The sequence below is a fragment of the Diadema setosum genome, chromosome 19, assembly GCF_964275005.1.
Source record: "Diadema setosum chromosome 19, eeDiaSeto1, whole genome shotgun sequence".
Taxonomy (NCBI): Eukaryota; Metazoa; Echinodermata; class Echinoidea; order Diadematoida; family Diadematidae; genus Diadema; species Diadema setosum.
In genome coordinates, this window is record NC_092703.1 from 25,482,140 (window position 1) to 25,495,165 (window position 13,026).

The 13,026-nt window shown below is 40.9% G+C and overlaps 1 protein-coding gene across 1 annotated transcript in view; it reads left to right on the forward strand.

Annotated features, from left to right (window-relative positions):
• Nucleotides 1-1,093: 1,093 nt before the first annotated feature.
• The window catches only part of LOC140242374 (E3 ubiquitin-protein ligase SHPRH-like), a 28,124-nt gene continuing 16,191 nt past the window's right edge, over nucleotides 1,094-13,026 (forward strand). Inside the window, exons 1-13 of the mRNA XM_072322111.1 lie at nucleotides 1,094-1,108; nucleotides 2,379-3,250; nucleotides 3,811-4,008; nucleotides 4,844-4,925; nucleotides 6,144-6,441; nucleotides 6,913-7,538; nucleotides 8,195-8,387; nucleotides 9,476-9,583; nucleotides 10,126-10,249; nucleotides 10,432-10,556; nucleotides 10,969-11,047; nucleotides 11,606-11,769; nucleotides 12,137-12,244. Of these exons, the coding sequence (XP_072178212.1) occupies nucleotides 2,401-3,250; nucleotides 3,811-4,008; nucleotides 4,844-4,925; nucleotides 6,144-6,441; nucleotides 6,913-7,538; nucleotides 8,195-8,387; nucleotides 9,476-9,583; nucleotides 10,126-10,249; nucleotides 10,432-10,556; nucleotides 10,969-11,047; nucleotides 11,606-11,769; nucleotides 12,137-12,244 (2,955 nt within the window). The 5' untranslated portion in view covers nucleotides 1,094-1,108; nucleotides 2,379-2,400. The remainder of the gene's footprint in view (nucleotides 1,109-2,378; nucleotides 3,251-3,810; nucleotides 4,009-4,843; nucleotides 4,926-6,143; nucleotides 6,442-6,912; nucleotides 7,539-8,194; nucleotides 8,388-9,475; nucleotides 9,584-10,125; nucleotides 10,250-10,431; nucleotides 10,557-10,968; nucleotides 11,048-11,605; nucleotides 11,770-12,136; nucleotides 12,245-13,026) is intronic.

Sequence of the window (13,026 nt, forward strand, 5' to 3'; positions counted from 1 at the left end):
GATATTAAAGTTATTTGACCTTATCTCTTTTTTATGCCGTACAAAGTCTGTGTCGACTGGCCTTAAACCTAAAACTCTTATGAATGATCACTTCACAGCTAATATTGTGGTGGTGATGGCACTGTGTAAAGGTATGTCTCGTGCTATTATATCAGAGCTAATATAGAGTTTGATATTGAATATACAACATTACTTGTATAGCGCATATCACTACCGTGGTGTCTCTAATAATTTGATATTATAGCCTAGTTTTTATAAACCAGCCGTAAAACCATATATCACTGTCTGGAAAGCGAGATATATCTGGAAAGCTTAGAAGCGGACATTGTTCTGTGCTCGTTAGACAGCAGACGTTTTGTTGTGGAAAAGGCTCACAGTTTTTGCCTAGAGATCATCGGTTTTATGATTTGGATGTCCGCACGGAGTAGCCAGCGTTATCAGCTGCATGTGCATTCGATCGTCAGTATTTTTTTCCCCGAACAATACTGGAATCCTGGCAGTTGATTAGCTAAGAACAAATTTATTCACAATTTTGTCGGACAAAACGCTTCATGAAAATTCACCCCCCCCCCGAAAAAAAGGGGGGGGGATGTGCATGTAAATCACAAAGAATTTAAGTCGATCTTGAATTTTAAGATCAACTTAGAGTTATGGTAGGCTAATGTGACTTCAATATTCTAGCTTTCATATAAGAATGACAATTTTAGAGATTTTTTTTTTTTTCATACAGGACAGGTTACAAAATAAAGTAGGGTCTAATGGAAATGTAATTGTTTTCTGATGTGTACAAAATGTCGATAACAATATGTATTAAAAAGTGGATTCTGAAAACATTAGGTTACCACCACCATCAAGATCTGATTACACAATCTCGATTGACTGCGAATAGATCGAATGGCAATGCAATGCGCTTGAAGTGGTGCTCGACGAACCTGCCAGTCCGTGACGTACGTGAGCTTGGTGTGGTCTCTGCACCTGCACTCTGAGCTCTGTTGGGCGTTGCGGCCCCGGCTAGCTGCTGCCAGCAAGAGGAACAAAGCTATGCTTTTAAGTCTCTGACTTCCTTTCGTGAGCTACTAATTATCTTCCTGCTGTCTGAGCTACAAAGGTATTTTTCAATATGGGGAAGAATTGGGGTTTTCAGACGTTTCCATATTAATTTCTGTGAGATACTGTGCAGATACTTAATAGGTCTAGTCTTAATACAGTCCCACATATTCAGTTTTGTGCTGGCTATCTAGGTTTTGTTTTGTTTTGTGTTGTTTTTCTTTAGTATTTTACTTGAATGCGTCTAGATCTACACGTAAATTGTATAATTTAGGTTCTTCTATGACGTAAATTTAATAGATATTTGCTTGTCAAGGAATTGGCCCTTTTGTTAGTGCTGGCGTGTGAAAATGACAGGAGACCGGAGCGGGGATGTGTGTGAGAACAGTTGAGTTGAGACTACCGCAGCGCAGTGCTATGTCACAACCACATGACAACAAATCCCTAATTATGGTAAGCACTGTTCGGGCACCCGTCCCGCTTCATCATGAATATTCATCAGGCAGTAAGATAAATAAGTGCCCAGAACGCTGGATAGGTGCCATAATCAATCTGATGAATGTAAAAACGTATCGCCGGGAAATGTAAAAATCTCGAAAAATTGCATCAACGAACAGGGAATGTAAAAATGTCTCGCCAGGAGATGGAAAAATGTTCATTTTTGCCGGGAAATGTAAAAATCATGTTTTTCAACGGTATGTATACGTACACATGCCATGATGGTATACATGTAGATGATGAATATTCATGATGAAGCGGGATGGGTGCCCCAACAGTGCTTATGTGCCAACGTTCGCACGTCCGACTCAGTCGACTGCGTGCCAACTTTGCATATTCCGCTCAAACGCCCAAACCGATCAATAAATCACCCAATGCCACAGTACAATGAAAGCGTTCAACGCGATTCCGTTCCTCTCGTCTATAGCTTGCATTTTATGTGGTGATTACTTAACAAACAGTGTTTCATACTGGATTTGCTTGCAAAGCCTAAATTTCTGTCACTGCTTTGTGTGCAAAAGTCATACATTTACAGTAATGTATTTACCGGGCATTTGAAAGAAAAGCAATTATCGATTTGGCATAGGATTATTTTGAATATGACTTTTACTAGCTCAAATCTGCTGGTATTCAGTTTCTCACTGACTATAAATAGTTGAAAGATTTTGGAAGAAGCAGAAATTTGTTTTGCAGATCTTTGTTGTAAGCGTAAGAAATTTCCTCTCTTGGAAAGAAAAGTAAAATTTGCATTTGCATACTAGGATCAAAGGTTGTGAAGACCACAAGTACTGTACATAATTATGACATTGTTCTCCTTTTGCTTTGCCCATCAGCGAGGCTGCCAATCCATTCAAGATGAGGAAGAAGAGAAAGCCAAGTTCCACCCGGCATCTCGAGGCAGAGAAGCGGCAATGTCTGTCCTGGAATATGTACGATGCCGCTGAAAATGCCGGGCCCAGCACGAGTTCAAGCAGCCAAGATGAGGGCATTCAGATGGAGGAAGGTATGGTGGAGGAGAGACTTCCAGGAGGGGATCCTCCGCAAGAATCCCGCATCATTCTAGAGCCCCGCGATGGAAACATCATGGCAGCTCAACCCCTTGACTGTAATGGCAGGGAGGATTTTCCCGAGCAGTTTAGCATCACCAGAAGCAGTTATCAATTGCTGAGGGAAACATCCAAATTCAAGATGAAAGTCCACTTTACATCACCAGATGAGGCAGAGAGATGTGGACTTCTGTGCCATCTTGTTCTTCAGTTGGATGCTCTTTCTCCTGGGGTGGGTGGCGTGACCCGCCCCAAGACTCTCCCCTTTGACACGGCGTGCCTCTACATGAGAGATTCCCCTGGGCACGACTTCCTCGTCTGCGATGATCGTTGGTCTGCTGCACCTCTAGGTCCCCCAAGTCGGAAGGACGCCATTCTTGGGAGGGACCGGCCTCTCACGTTTGCGGTGAGAATGGAGAAACGGCCGGGCCCGAAGTGCCTGGAGAGCTTTGAGGCCCTCCACAAACACAAGAAGCATGACCTTGTCCGTCTATGTGTGCGTGACTATGACTGCCACTCTGGTCGGGCGGTCTTGGAGGCGTGGCTGCTCAGAGACATTGTTACCAGGCCAGTTTTCTCAGCACAGTGGCCGACAAAGAAGAAGCAATGTGCACCTGTTCAGCATGTGATGAATTGGTTTCATGGATTTTCCATACCAGGTAGGCCCTAATTGGTCAGATGCATAGTTACAAATATCATGAAGAAATTATATTCTATGCATTTGTGTTGTATTGAGAAAGAATGTGTACTCTGCAAATAATGCCCCCCCCCCCAAACAAAAACAAAAAAACCCAACAACAACAACAAAAGAATCCAAAAAAACATACAAATGCAGAGCAGGTAAATTTCACTCATTACAAAATGATTGTAAAAACAGTAATAGTATGGACCTACAAACACCAGATTTGTACCTGGATTTTATTAATAGATCTGCATAACTGAGGCTCAGTTCTGCATCGTCTATGTGTATGAATCTCTTATGTACGTCGTGAGGGGTATTCAGCGTGGAGCCACAGTACATTCATTCAAGCCTCCCTTGTGATTGGCACTGCCGATGTGCAGGGATGCGAAAACAGCGTGTGCAAAATTAGATTCGCTCACCCAGCATTTGATGGGTCAGCTATTTGCAACAGAGTTTTGAAAATATTCTGTTTATCCCACAAAGTTATTTTGTTTTTCTTGTGTTTTACCTTGCAAATTTGTGACTCTGATCATGCAGCTCCTGGCAAGTGCAAATTCCACAAGCGGTACGACTACGACGCACTCTTTGGTAAAGTGCGGCAGTACCACCAGACGCAGGAAGAGTGGCTGAACATCAACGTCCAGCATCCGGCCCTCATTCCGGTCTTGCGGCCGTACCAGCGAGATGCAGTCCGATGGATGGTGAAGAAGGAGCAGAACATTCATGATGGGAGGAGTATGTTACACTTGTCTCATTCTTGTGATGTAAACTATGTACTATGCCATGTGATAATGATTCTTGATAGGTGACTACTGTATTATATACCACATAGTATTTCACGGTGGTATCACTCTGGTGAATCTTTTGGGTTGTCTGATATTTATTAAATCATCAACATGGCAAAACATCCCTCCTGCAACACAAATTTTCCTTTCAAGTTGGGAAGTCACCAGCTCTGCTTTTTGAAAATTCATGGCTCAAAGCTACCATTTTTCTCTAGTGGCTCGGTTTGGCCACTAAAATCTTTGAATGTAATATTTTGGTGGCCTCCAAAAGGAATGTAGTGGCTCAAAATAAAAGGTAATGTAGAATGTCTTTTTGAATTTTAGCTGCCCAATGGAGCCACTAAAAGATAAACTTATAGGAAATTTTGGTGGTCCAACGTTTAATTCTGGTGGCACTGCTAATGTTGAGCCCTGAAAGATATTTGATAACTATTTCTCACCCTGTCCCTGGTTCTTGATCAGACATTTAACCACATGTCAAATTGTCCCAGATAGTAATTACATGTTAAAGAGATGCAGTGCAAATCATTTAAGACAGAAGTGTGAGCTAGATTCGTATGCATCAAATTTATTAATCATGATCATAGTCAAGGATATCTCATAGTTATGTTTAATCTTCTTCATAATTATATGCAGAATCAGTCCTCTTGAATGTACTCACAGGTGATGATAATGATGATGCTGATGATGATTGACACCCAAAGCAAACAATATATCAACAACAAGCAGAACCCAGTTGAGTGTTTGTTTGTTTGTTTGTTTTTTTCTTCTTTTTTTTTTTTCAGACAGGGGCTCCCCACATGTTTTGTGGAAGGAGTTCAAGACAGTTGATGACAAGGTCTTGTACTACAACCCTGATACTGGAGAGTAAGTAGTAGATATATCTTTTAAGGCGCCCCACCTTGGTTGCATCAATTAATCATATGATGATAATAGTCATATAATTTTCTGTTGAGGTCAATGTTGCTGGAGATGCCTTTCCAGCAACTTCAGCAACATTAAAAGTTCAGCAGCCATCAGCAAACCCTAGTGGTTGAATTTGAAACATCCACTTCAATTTGCGAAGATTTTGTGCAGTACTCATCGTTTATAAGCAGAACCGAAAGCTGATCATCCGCAAAATGCCAAATTCGAATATCTGTTCTCTGACAAAATCAGAAATTGCATGTCCAATTGCCCCTGGTCACAAATTAAACGGATCACCTACGTTGATATTGTAATTTGTCACTGATGACAAATTTCTAGGTCTAGTTTGTTGTAGGTCATTTTTGAATATTGAAAAATTGTAATTGTGTCCAGTACATGTATTATACTTTCAATTAACTATGATTGTTCAGTTTGACGAATGAGAGATTTTTCACTTACAAATGCATGAGATGGAACCATGTCCACTAAAGAGCATATCTCTGAAGTTTGTCCGAAAGGGAATGTACCCCAGACATGATTTATGGATTGCATAAGTGCAGAAATATCAACAGGACACATAGGTTTGTCCAAATTATATAATTTTTTATTATTTTTTTTTTGTTTGTTTATGTTTGTTATCATTATTATTGTTATCATTATTATTGGTGTCGTTGTTATTATTAGTATCATTATTATTATTATTGTTAATTATTATTGTTATTATTATTATTATCATTATTATTATTATTATTATTATTATTATTATTATTATTATTATTAATATTATTATTGTTGTTATCATGGATGACATATCAATCAAATGGATACTGTAAAGCAAGATATTTTCGCGGCGTGAAATTTTTGCGAATTGGAGCCGACGACCTGTTTTGCACAATTTTTTTTTTCCAGTTTTTTTCACAAATTGCCGCTGGCATTCAATGTATATATCATAGACAAGAACTTTGCGTGCATTTGAAATTTGTGAATCTTGGCTCGTGCAAAATTTGCAAAATGAAAATGCGCACATGAACATTTCTGGTTTTACTGTAACACTGTATATTGTGGCTTGGTGTTATGCTCCAGTGCACTGGTGTCCAAGCAGCTAAAGAACTACCTCATACTTGTGCAATGAAATGGCTCATTCAATGGAGATCTCTTTTGACTGACCCTTATTTTCAGGATTACTGATCAGAGACAAGAGATGCCTGGTGTGTTCCCTGGTGGCATCCTAGCCGACGAGATGGGCCTGGGGAAAACGGTGGAAGTCCTGGCCACCATCCTGGCGAACCCTCGGTGGAGAGAGCAGGACCCTACAGCGAGTGATGCCACCATCGCCGAGAAGTTGGACGAAAGTGAGAATGATGATGATGCGTTCCCTATAGAGAGCGGTAGCGGGGACGTGGCAGCGACCCCAGAGACAGCATGTTCAGAGTCAGAGGGAATTGAGAATATGGAAGCCAGCAGTCTAGCCAGCAATGTAATTATTGCCGGGAGTTGCAAGGACTTGCCTCAAAATCTTGGTGATAGCCAACATGTGGCAGCAACTGAAGCCGTGGGAGGAGGAGGAGGAGAAGGAGGGGGAGAAGGGGGAGGAGGAGGAGGAGGAGGAGGGGGAAAAGGAGGAGGAGGAGGAGGAGGAGGGGGAAAAGGAGGAGGAGGAGGAGGAGGAGGAGGAGTTGGAATGGAAGATATGCAAGACAAGGGGAGAAGTGAGTGTTTGGAGAGTATACCAAGCTTTAATGAAGATATCACAACTCAGGGCCCAGGAGGTATCTTAACTGGGCACAACACACATCCAGGCTGTGGATTTGCTGCAATAGTTTCTGGAACCGAAAATAGCGTGACAGAGCAGGGCATCTGTGATAGCCAGGGTAGTCACAGGAATCTGTTATGTCGAAATAGTTGTGAAGATGATGTAACTTGTGTGAACACGGGTGATGGTGATCAGATGGGATATCATCAAGGGGAGATGAGCTCACACCAAAATGACAACACAGATGCTGAGATTGGGAAAGTTAAAAGTCCACTGGATTTGCAAGGGACATCAGGGGAAGGCTTAAGCTGTGGGGGCAGTGTTGGGACTTTGCAGGAACAGCTAGAGAGTATGACAAGGCCAGTTTCAGTGGATGCTGTGCCTTGTTCAAGCGTCGCCAAACGGGATGAAGACAGCCAAATGAACACTCGGATTTGTGCCGAGCCCAGAGTGGCTGCAGTCAGACTGGAAACAGAAAACCCTAGGAGTGGGACTGTTGTTGCATGCACAGTGTCGGGCGGTACAGATGCTCCATTTTCCTCTGCTAATGCGGGTATGCAAGAAATAACATCGGAAGGTGTGGATGTGGAAGCAGTTGTGGAAAAAGGACCAAGCACGTGCGGGGCAAACTTGTCGATGCGGTCGCCAGACACGGACCTTGGGACATGCCCCATGGAATCGCCAGAGTCGTCACAGCAACAGGATGCATGCAGCAGTCAAGATGCCAGTGAGCAAGGACTCGAACAGCAGACAGATATGCACAAAGGTCTGACAGGGAAAGAGGAGGAACAAATGGATGATGGAGAGCCACTTGCTGACAGGTGAGCATTGCAAATATTACTGATTCCTGTGTTAAAAATCCAGCTTCTTTATTCTGGCAGGATGACCTGTGATAGACCATTTAAACGCAAACAACTGAAGAATGATATTTTTTTTTTTTTTTTTGTCACAGGGTTATAGGTCTAAGGCTAGTGTCATGGTTAAAAGGCATCTAACTTTCAAAGCTTAGGCAGTAATTCAAGAAGTATGTATTAGAATTTGATCAATAGTGCATACAATTTCCAGCTGTAGTAAAATGTCTCACCTGGTATAACTCTATTGATTGTTATTCTGACAGAGGTCAAGGGTCAGAGTTCAAAGTCAAATTATGGAAATTTGTGCTCAAAAACAGGACATATGAAATTATTTTAGTGTAGAGAGGTACAATTATGGGAAAACTATGCTTCCTGCTACTTTTCTTGCAAATACTGTTGCTGCTGCTACTACTTCTAGTACTGCCTCTGATTCTACTGCTAACACCATTACTACTACAACTACTACGACTGCTACTACTGCTACTCCTACTTCTGTTGCTACCACTGTTTGCCCCTACACATACATTTATTAATCTGCTATTACCCCTGCCGTAGTGGGGGAAGGGGGAGTGTGGGAAATTCCAAGTGCAGCTACTATTTCATTTATCATTTACCATTCAAAGGGAGGAGACAAAGGTATTTCAGTGCATATGTGGCTCCAAGGAGGACCAAATCGACCCACCGACCTGCGTGCGGTGTCTGGAATGTGACACCTGGCAACACGCCGCCTGCGTCAACTTCGAGATGCACATGCCGGCCGAGCCGCACGAAGGTCAGCGTGTGGATTACTGGTGTCCGCACTGCTTCCCCCGAGTGGTGAGAATTTCATTTCCAGCTGTTCAGGAATCTGTTAGGACTCTTTAACTCTTTATGTGCCATCGTGCAAACCCCCATGTGCCACATTATTCTGAGATAGCAAGGTACATATAGCCATGCTTTGAGAAAACGTTCTGGTTTTCAAATCTATGTAAGTTTTATAGATTTTTGTTACCCTGGACATGTAATGAGCAAAGTTGTCAAATGAGAAAATGTCAAGCTTTGCTCTGATGTAAATTTCACTGCAAATCTATGCTACTATTTCTTCTCTTTCAAATGACCAGTAGCTACATCAAGGCATGACTTTTGGACACAGAAGAGTGACATAAACTTAGAATTTACTCGCAAATCAAATAAGAAACACCCCTTGATAGTCAATCACCACATAAAATGCAAGCTACATGTGACAAGAATGGAATCATGAGAAACACTTCCAGTGTACTATGGCATTTGGGGATTTATCGATCGTTTGGGCGGGGTTGTGCGTTTGAGTAGAATATGCAAAGTTGGCACGCTGTCGACTGAGTCGGTCATGCGAACGTGGCACATAAAGAGTTAAGTAGGCAGGCATAGTGTGACCATGCGATGGTGTTGCATCCAATGTCTGTCGTCCATTTAATGGATTGGTAAATTTCCATTCAACAGCACTGGTCAATTCAATGATGCTGATTACAACGATGGTTATGATGATGATGATGATGATGATGATGATGATGATGATAATGGTGATGATGATTCATTGATGATCATGATTATGACGATGATGTTGATGATTATGTTGATGATGATGATGATGATAATGATGATGATGATGATGGCGATGATGTTGATTATGTTGATAATGATTATTAGGAGGAAGAGGAGGAGGAGAAAAAGAGGAGGAGGAAGATTGTATGCGTGATAATGATAGAAATCATTATGATGATGGTAATGATGCTTAAAGTGATGTTATTTATAGTGATGGTTGAAGGTAATCGTGATGATGATGGTGATGAAAGGGACTGTTTTAGAGATGAAGATGTCAATAATGCCTTGTAGGTTTAGAGAAGAATGATATACTTTTCCAAACCCTTAAACTTCCTCCACAGGATCCCCTTCCATCAGGAGCTACCCTCATCATCTCACCCGCCACCATCAGTCATCAATGGGTGGATGAGATCAACAGACACATCGACTCCACAACCCTCAAGATTCTGGTAGGTTGGCACATCCCCCTGGCCGCCCCCCCCCCCCCCCACCCTTACTCTTCATCCTCACCTTTTATAAAGTCCTGAATTTGTTATTTAGAGGTAATGGAGTGTATATCATAAATCGATATGCATACACATGCAAACCTTTCACACACTCGTTTGATCCTAGTAGCCAAAATTATTTGGATTTGTGGTGAGAGAATCATAAGACTGATAGTTCACCAGTTGCAACTTGGAATTGCTGAAATCTCCATTACATCTCACATGACTCCATTCATGTTTCTTGTTGTGGCATATACTGTGTACATTTGCTTGTTTCCTTTTTAAATCAAATGATAATTTGCAGATGTGTCATAATCTGTGTTGATAACTCATGGTAAAAGACCACTTCAGAGAGACAAAGGAGGAGGGAATTGGTTTAATTTGCCTTCCATTTTTGGATTAAAAATTTAACAAATCATATAGAAAGTTATCCTTTTTCTCAAATGGGATGTGTGTGATATTTGTGCATGATTTGTAACTTGTTGCCATGGCAACAACATCCGCAGGTCTATCAGGGCGTCAAGAAAGACAAGTACGTCCAGCCCAAGACTCTGGCTGGGCATGACATTGTGATCACCACGTACAACACGCTGCAGAACGAGCTGGTGTATGCTAACATGCCTCATCCAGGTAATGATTGCAGATTTTGAATATATTCCTGTATGTAGCCACATAGATGTTGAATGAAAACTAAAATTTCTTCTAAACATGCACATTCAACAATGTGGTGTGCATGTTTTTACATACTTAATTCTTTTCCTGGATGAATTTGATCGAGGTAATGATGTTGTTTGTTGTTGCAATTCATTTAGGGATGGAGGGTCGTAATCTGCGCCACACCAAGCGTTACATGACCACACCCAGCCCCTTGCCCTGTGTGGAGTGGTGGCGGGTCTGTTTGGATGAGGCTCAGATGATCGAGTGTCCGACAGCCAAGGTGACCAAACCATCGACCATAATTACTATAACTAAACCAGTAACCATAAAAACTTAATTAACAGTCACCCCGTTAGAGTAACAGTTTAAACCATAATCATTTGCCATGAAGTATACTTCTCAGAAATTCTGAAATATATTGTGTCAGTATAAAGTAAGAATGATGAAAAAGAAAGAGATAGGCAGAATTAAGTGTTACAATTCTACAAGCACTGCTGTGGTACAATAGCTTCAGTATGATTATAGGATCATGCTGTGCTTTTGTATTCATTGCTATTTTGTCTGTCTATAGTTACTTTTTCCTTGTGAGTCATTCAAGCTCTGACTTTGTCTTGTAGGAAATCAGCTGGATGCCCCCCATGAAAAAAGAAATGACACGTCTATCATCTTATTTTGTTCCTTTGTGTGTCTAGTCGGCTGAAATGGCACTGAAGCTCTCCGCCAAGAATCGATGGTGTGTGACGGGTACTCCCATTCAGAAAAGTCTCGATGGTGAGTGTCATACACCTGTACATTGTACTTTAATTGCACAATGCAGTGTACACTAAAGCCATTACTACATGTCGAAGCACATATTATTATTTCTCCGTGTATTAATAGTTGTAGTTCAATGCCAATTAAATGATTTTACTTACTTTTTATACATTTATGTGAAGTGTAATGATGATCATATTGATATACCGTAAAACGAGGAATGTTCGCGTGCATTTTAATTTCGCGAGCGCAAAGATTTGTGAAATTTAAATGAATAAGCTTTTATTTCATTCTTAGGAGTCTTTCTGTTTGAAGTTTTATTCACTTTCTTTTCCATCATTTGTATTAATTTTTTGTGACTTTTTGCCTGTGAGTGTGCATGTTGTTTTCAAGGAAATGCTTGTCATTATTGGACAAAAAAAAAAAACAATTTCTTACAAAAAACAAATTCTTACATTAATTCTCTGGAGACAATTAGAAACTAAATTGAACAACTACCTCAAGGTCTAATACGGATGAGTGACCTATGACCTCTTGGGAACACACATGTACCTTGTTTTCCTATTTACTCTTCAGATCTGTATGGTCTCTTTCTGTTTCTTGGAGTTGAGCCCTTCTGGGTTAAACACTGGTGGGACAAGCTGCTTAGCGCCCCCTACAGTCGAGGCAACAGAGAGCCCCTCCAGAAAGCCCTGTGCAAGATATTTTGGCGTACAGCCAAGAGAGACGTCTTGGAACAGGTAGCTTTATATTTGATTTTTTTTTTTTGGTGGTGTTTATCCATAATTTTTCCTTACTTCTTCTTCCCCCTCCTCTTCCTCCTCCTGGTGAGTTACAGGAACTGTAGATTACAGCCACAATGAATAATAATTCATGTATGGGTTGATGTTGTTACATCTAGGCAACTGCTCTTTGTTATGCTTGGCGACAAGATTTATCTTACTAGGGCTAAAGAATTTCATTAATTACAACCTATATTTATGATTTTAAAAAATGTGAAAAAGGCAAACTGTGAGCAAAGCTACAGATGTGTCTCATGAATTTGATGTTGGTCAAAGTCCTGTCTCAAATCCTCTGATTATCTTTCTTTTCCGTTCATTTTGACAGATTGCTATTCCACCGCAGAAGGAGATCATACACTGGCTTAACTTCTCTGCTGTCGAGTCTCACTTCTATAAACGCAAACATGAGGAATGCTCCACAAACTTCACCACCGTAAGATTTTGTTGCATTTGTTTAAACACTTTATGTCTCCTTTTTTTTTTGCAAGGGAGTCAATCAAGATATGAGAAATAGGAAATGGGAAAGATATGCCTTTTATGTGCAAAAAATTCTGATGTTACCAAACTTAGATTTTATCATATGAATGGTGTTATATGACTGTCAAAATTGGTCCCCAATACACTGCTAGATTTTATTTCAATATAACAATTTGTTATGTTTGTATACAGGAAAAGAGTACCGAAAAGCACATAAGTGGGCAAGCAGTGAATTATATGTTTCTATGTAGCAAGATGAAACTAACACGACTGTTGATAATACATTGTAGACCATTGTAACAAGAATGTTTCTTTGCTTCTGTAGACTTTGGTTTCAGCTGTGAAACAAACACTTTGGCATGTAAAATGTGACCCGCTACAACAAAAGGATCCGAAAGTCGAGGAAGGACAATTTTCTGAAAATGGCATGACATTATTCCCTTACTCTTCTATTTTGATTTCGTATATAGCACAACTCATAAAAGTACTCGGTTGCGGAGATATCAATGTTTTTATTAGCACATGTCAAGTGGTTGTGGAGTTTCAAGAAAAACGCCTTCAAAGTTTTCCTTCCGACGCTATCATGGTCAAGGGGAGGCGAGACAGTTTTCACTGCTTGACAATAGAAGGCATGCTCCTAACGACCTCCGCGATGTTCATTCAAGCTTAGTGCCAGCGGTCTACGCACGACCAATCAGTAATCAGGATGCCACGCACTGACCAATAAGATCACTCCCT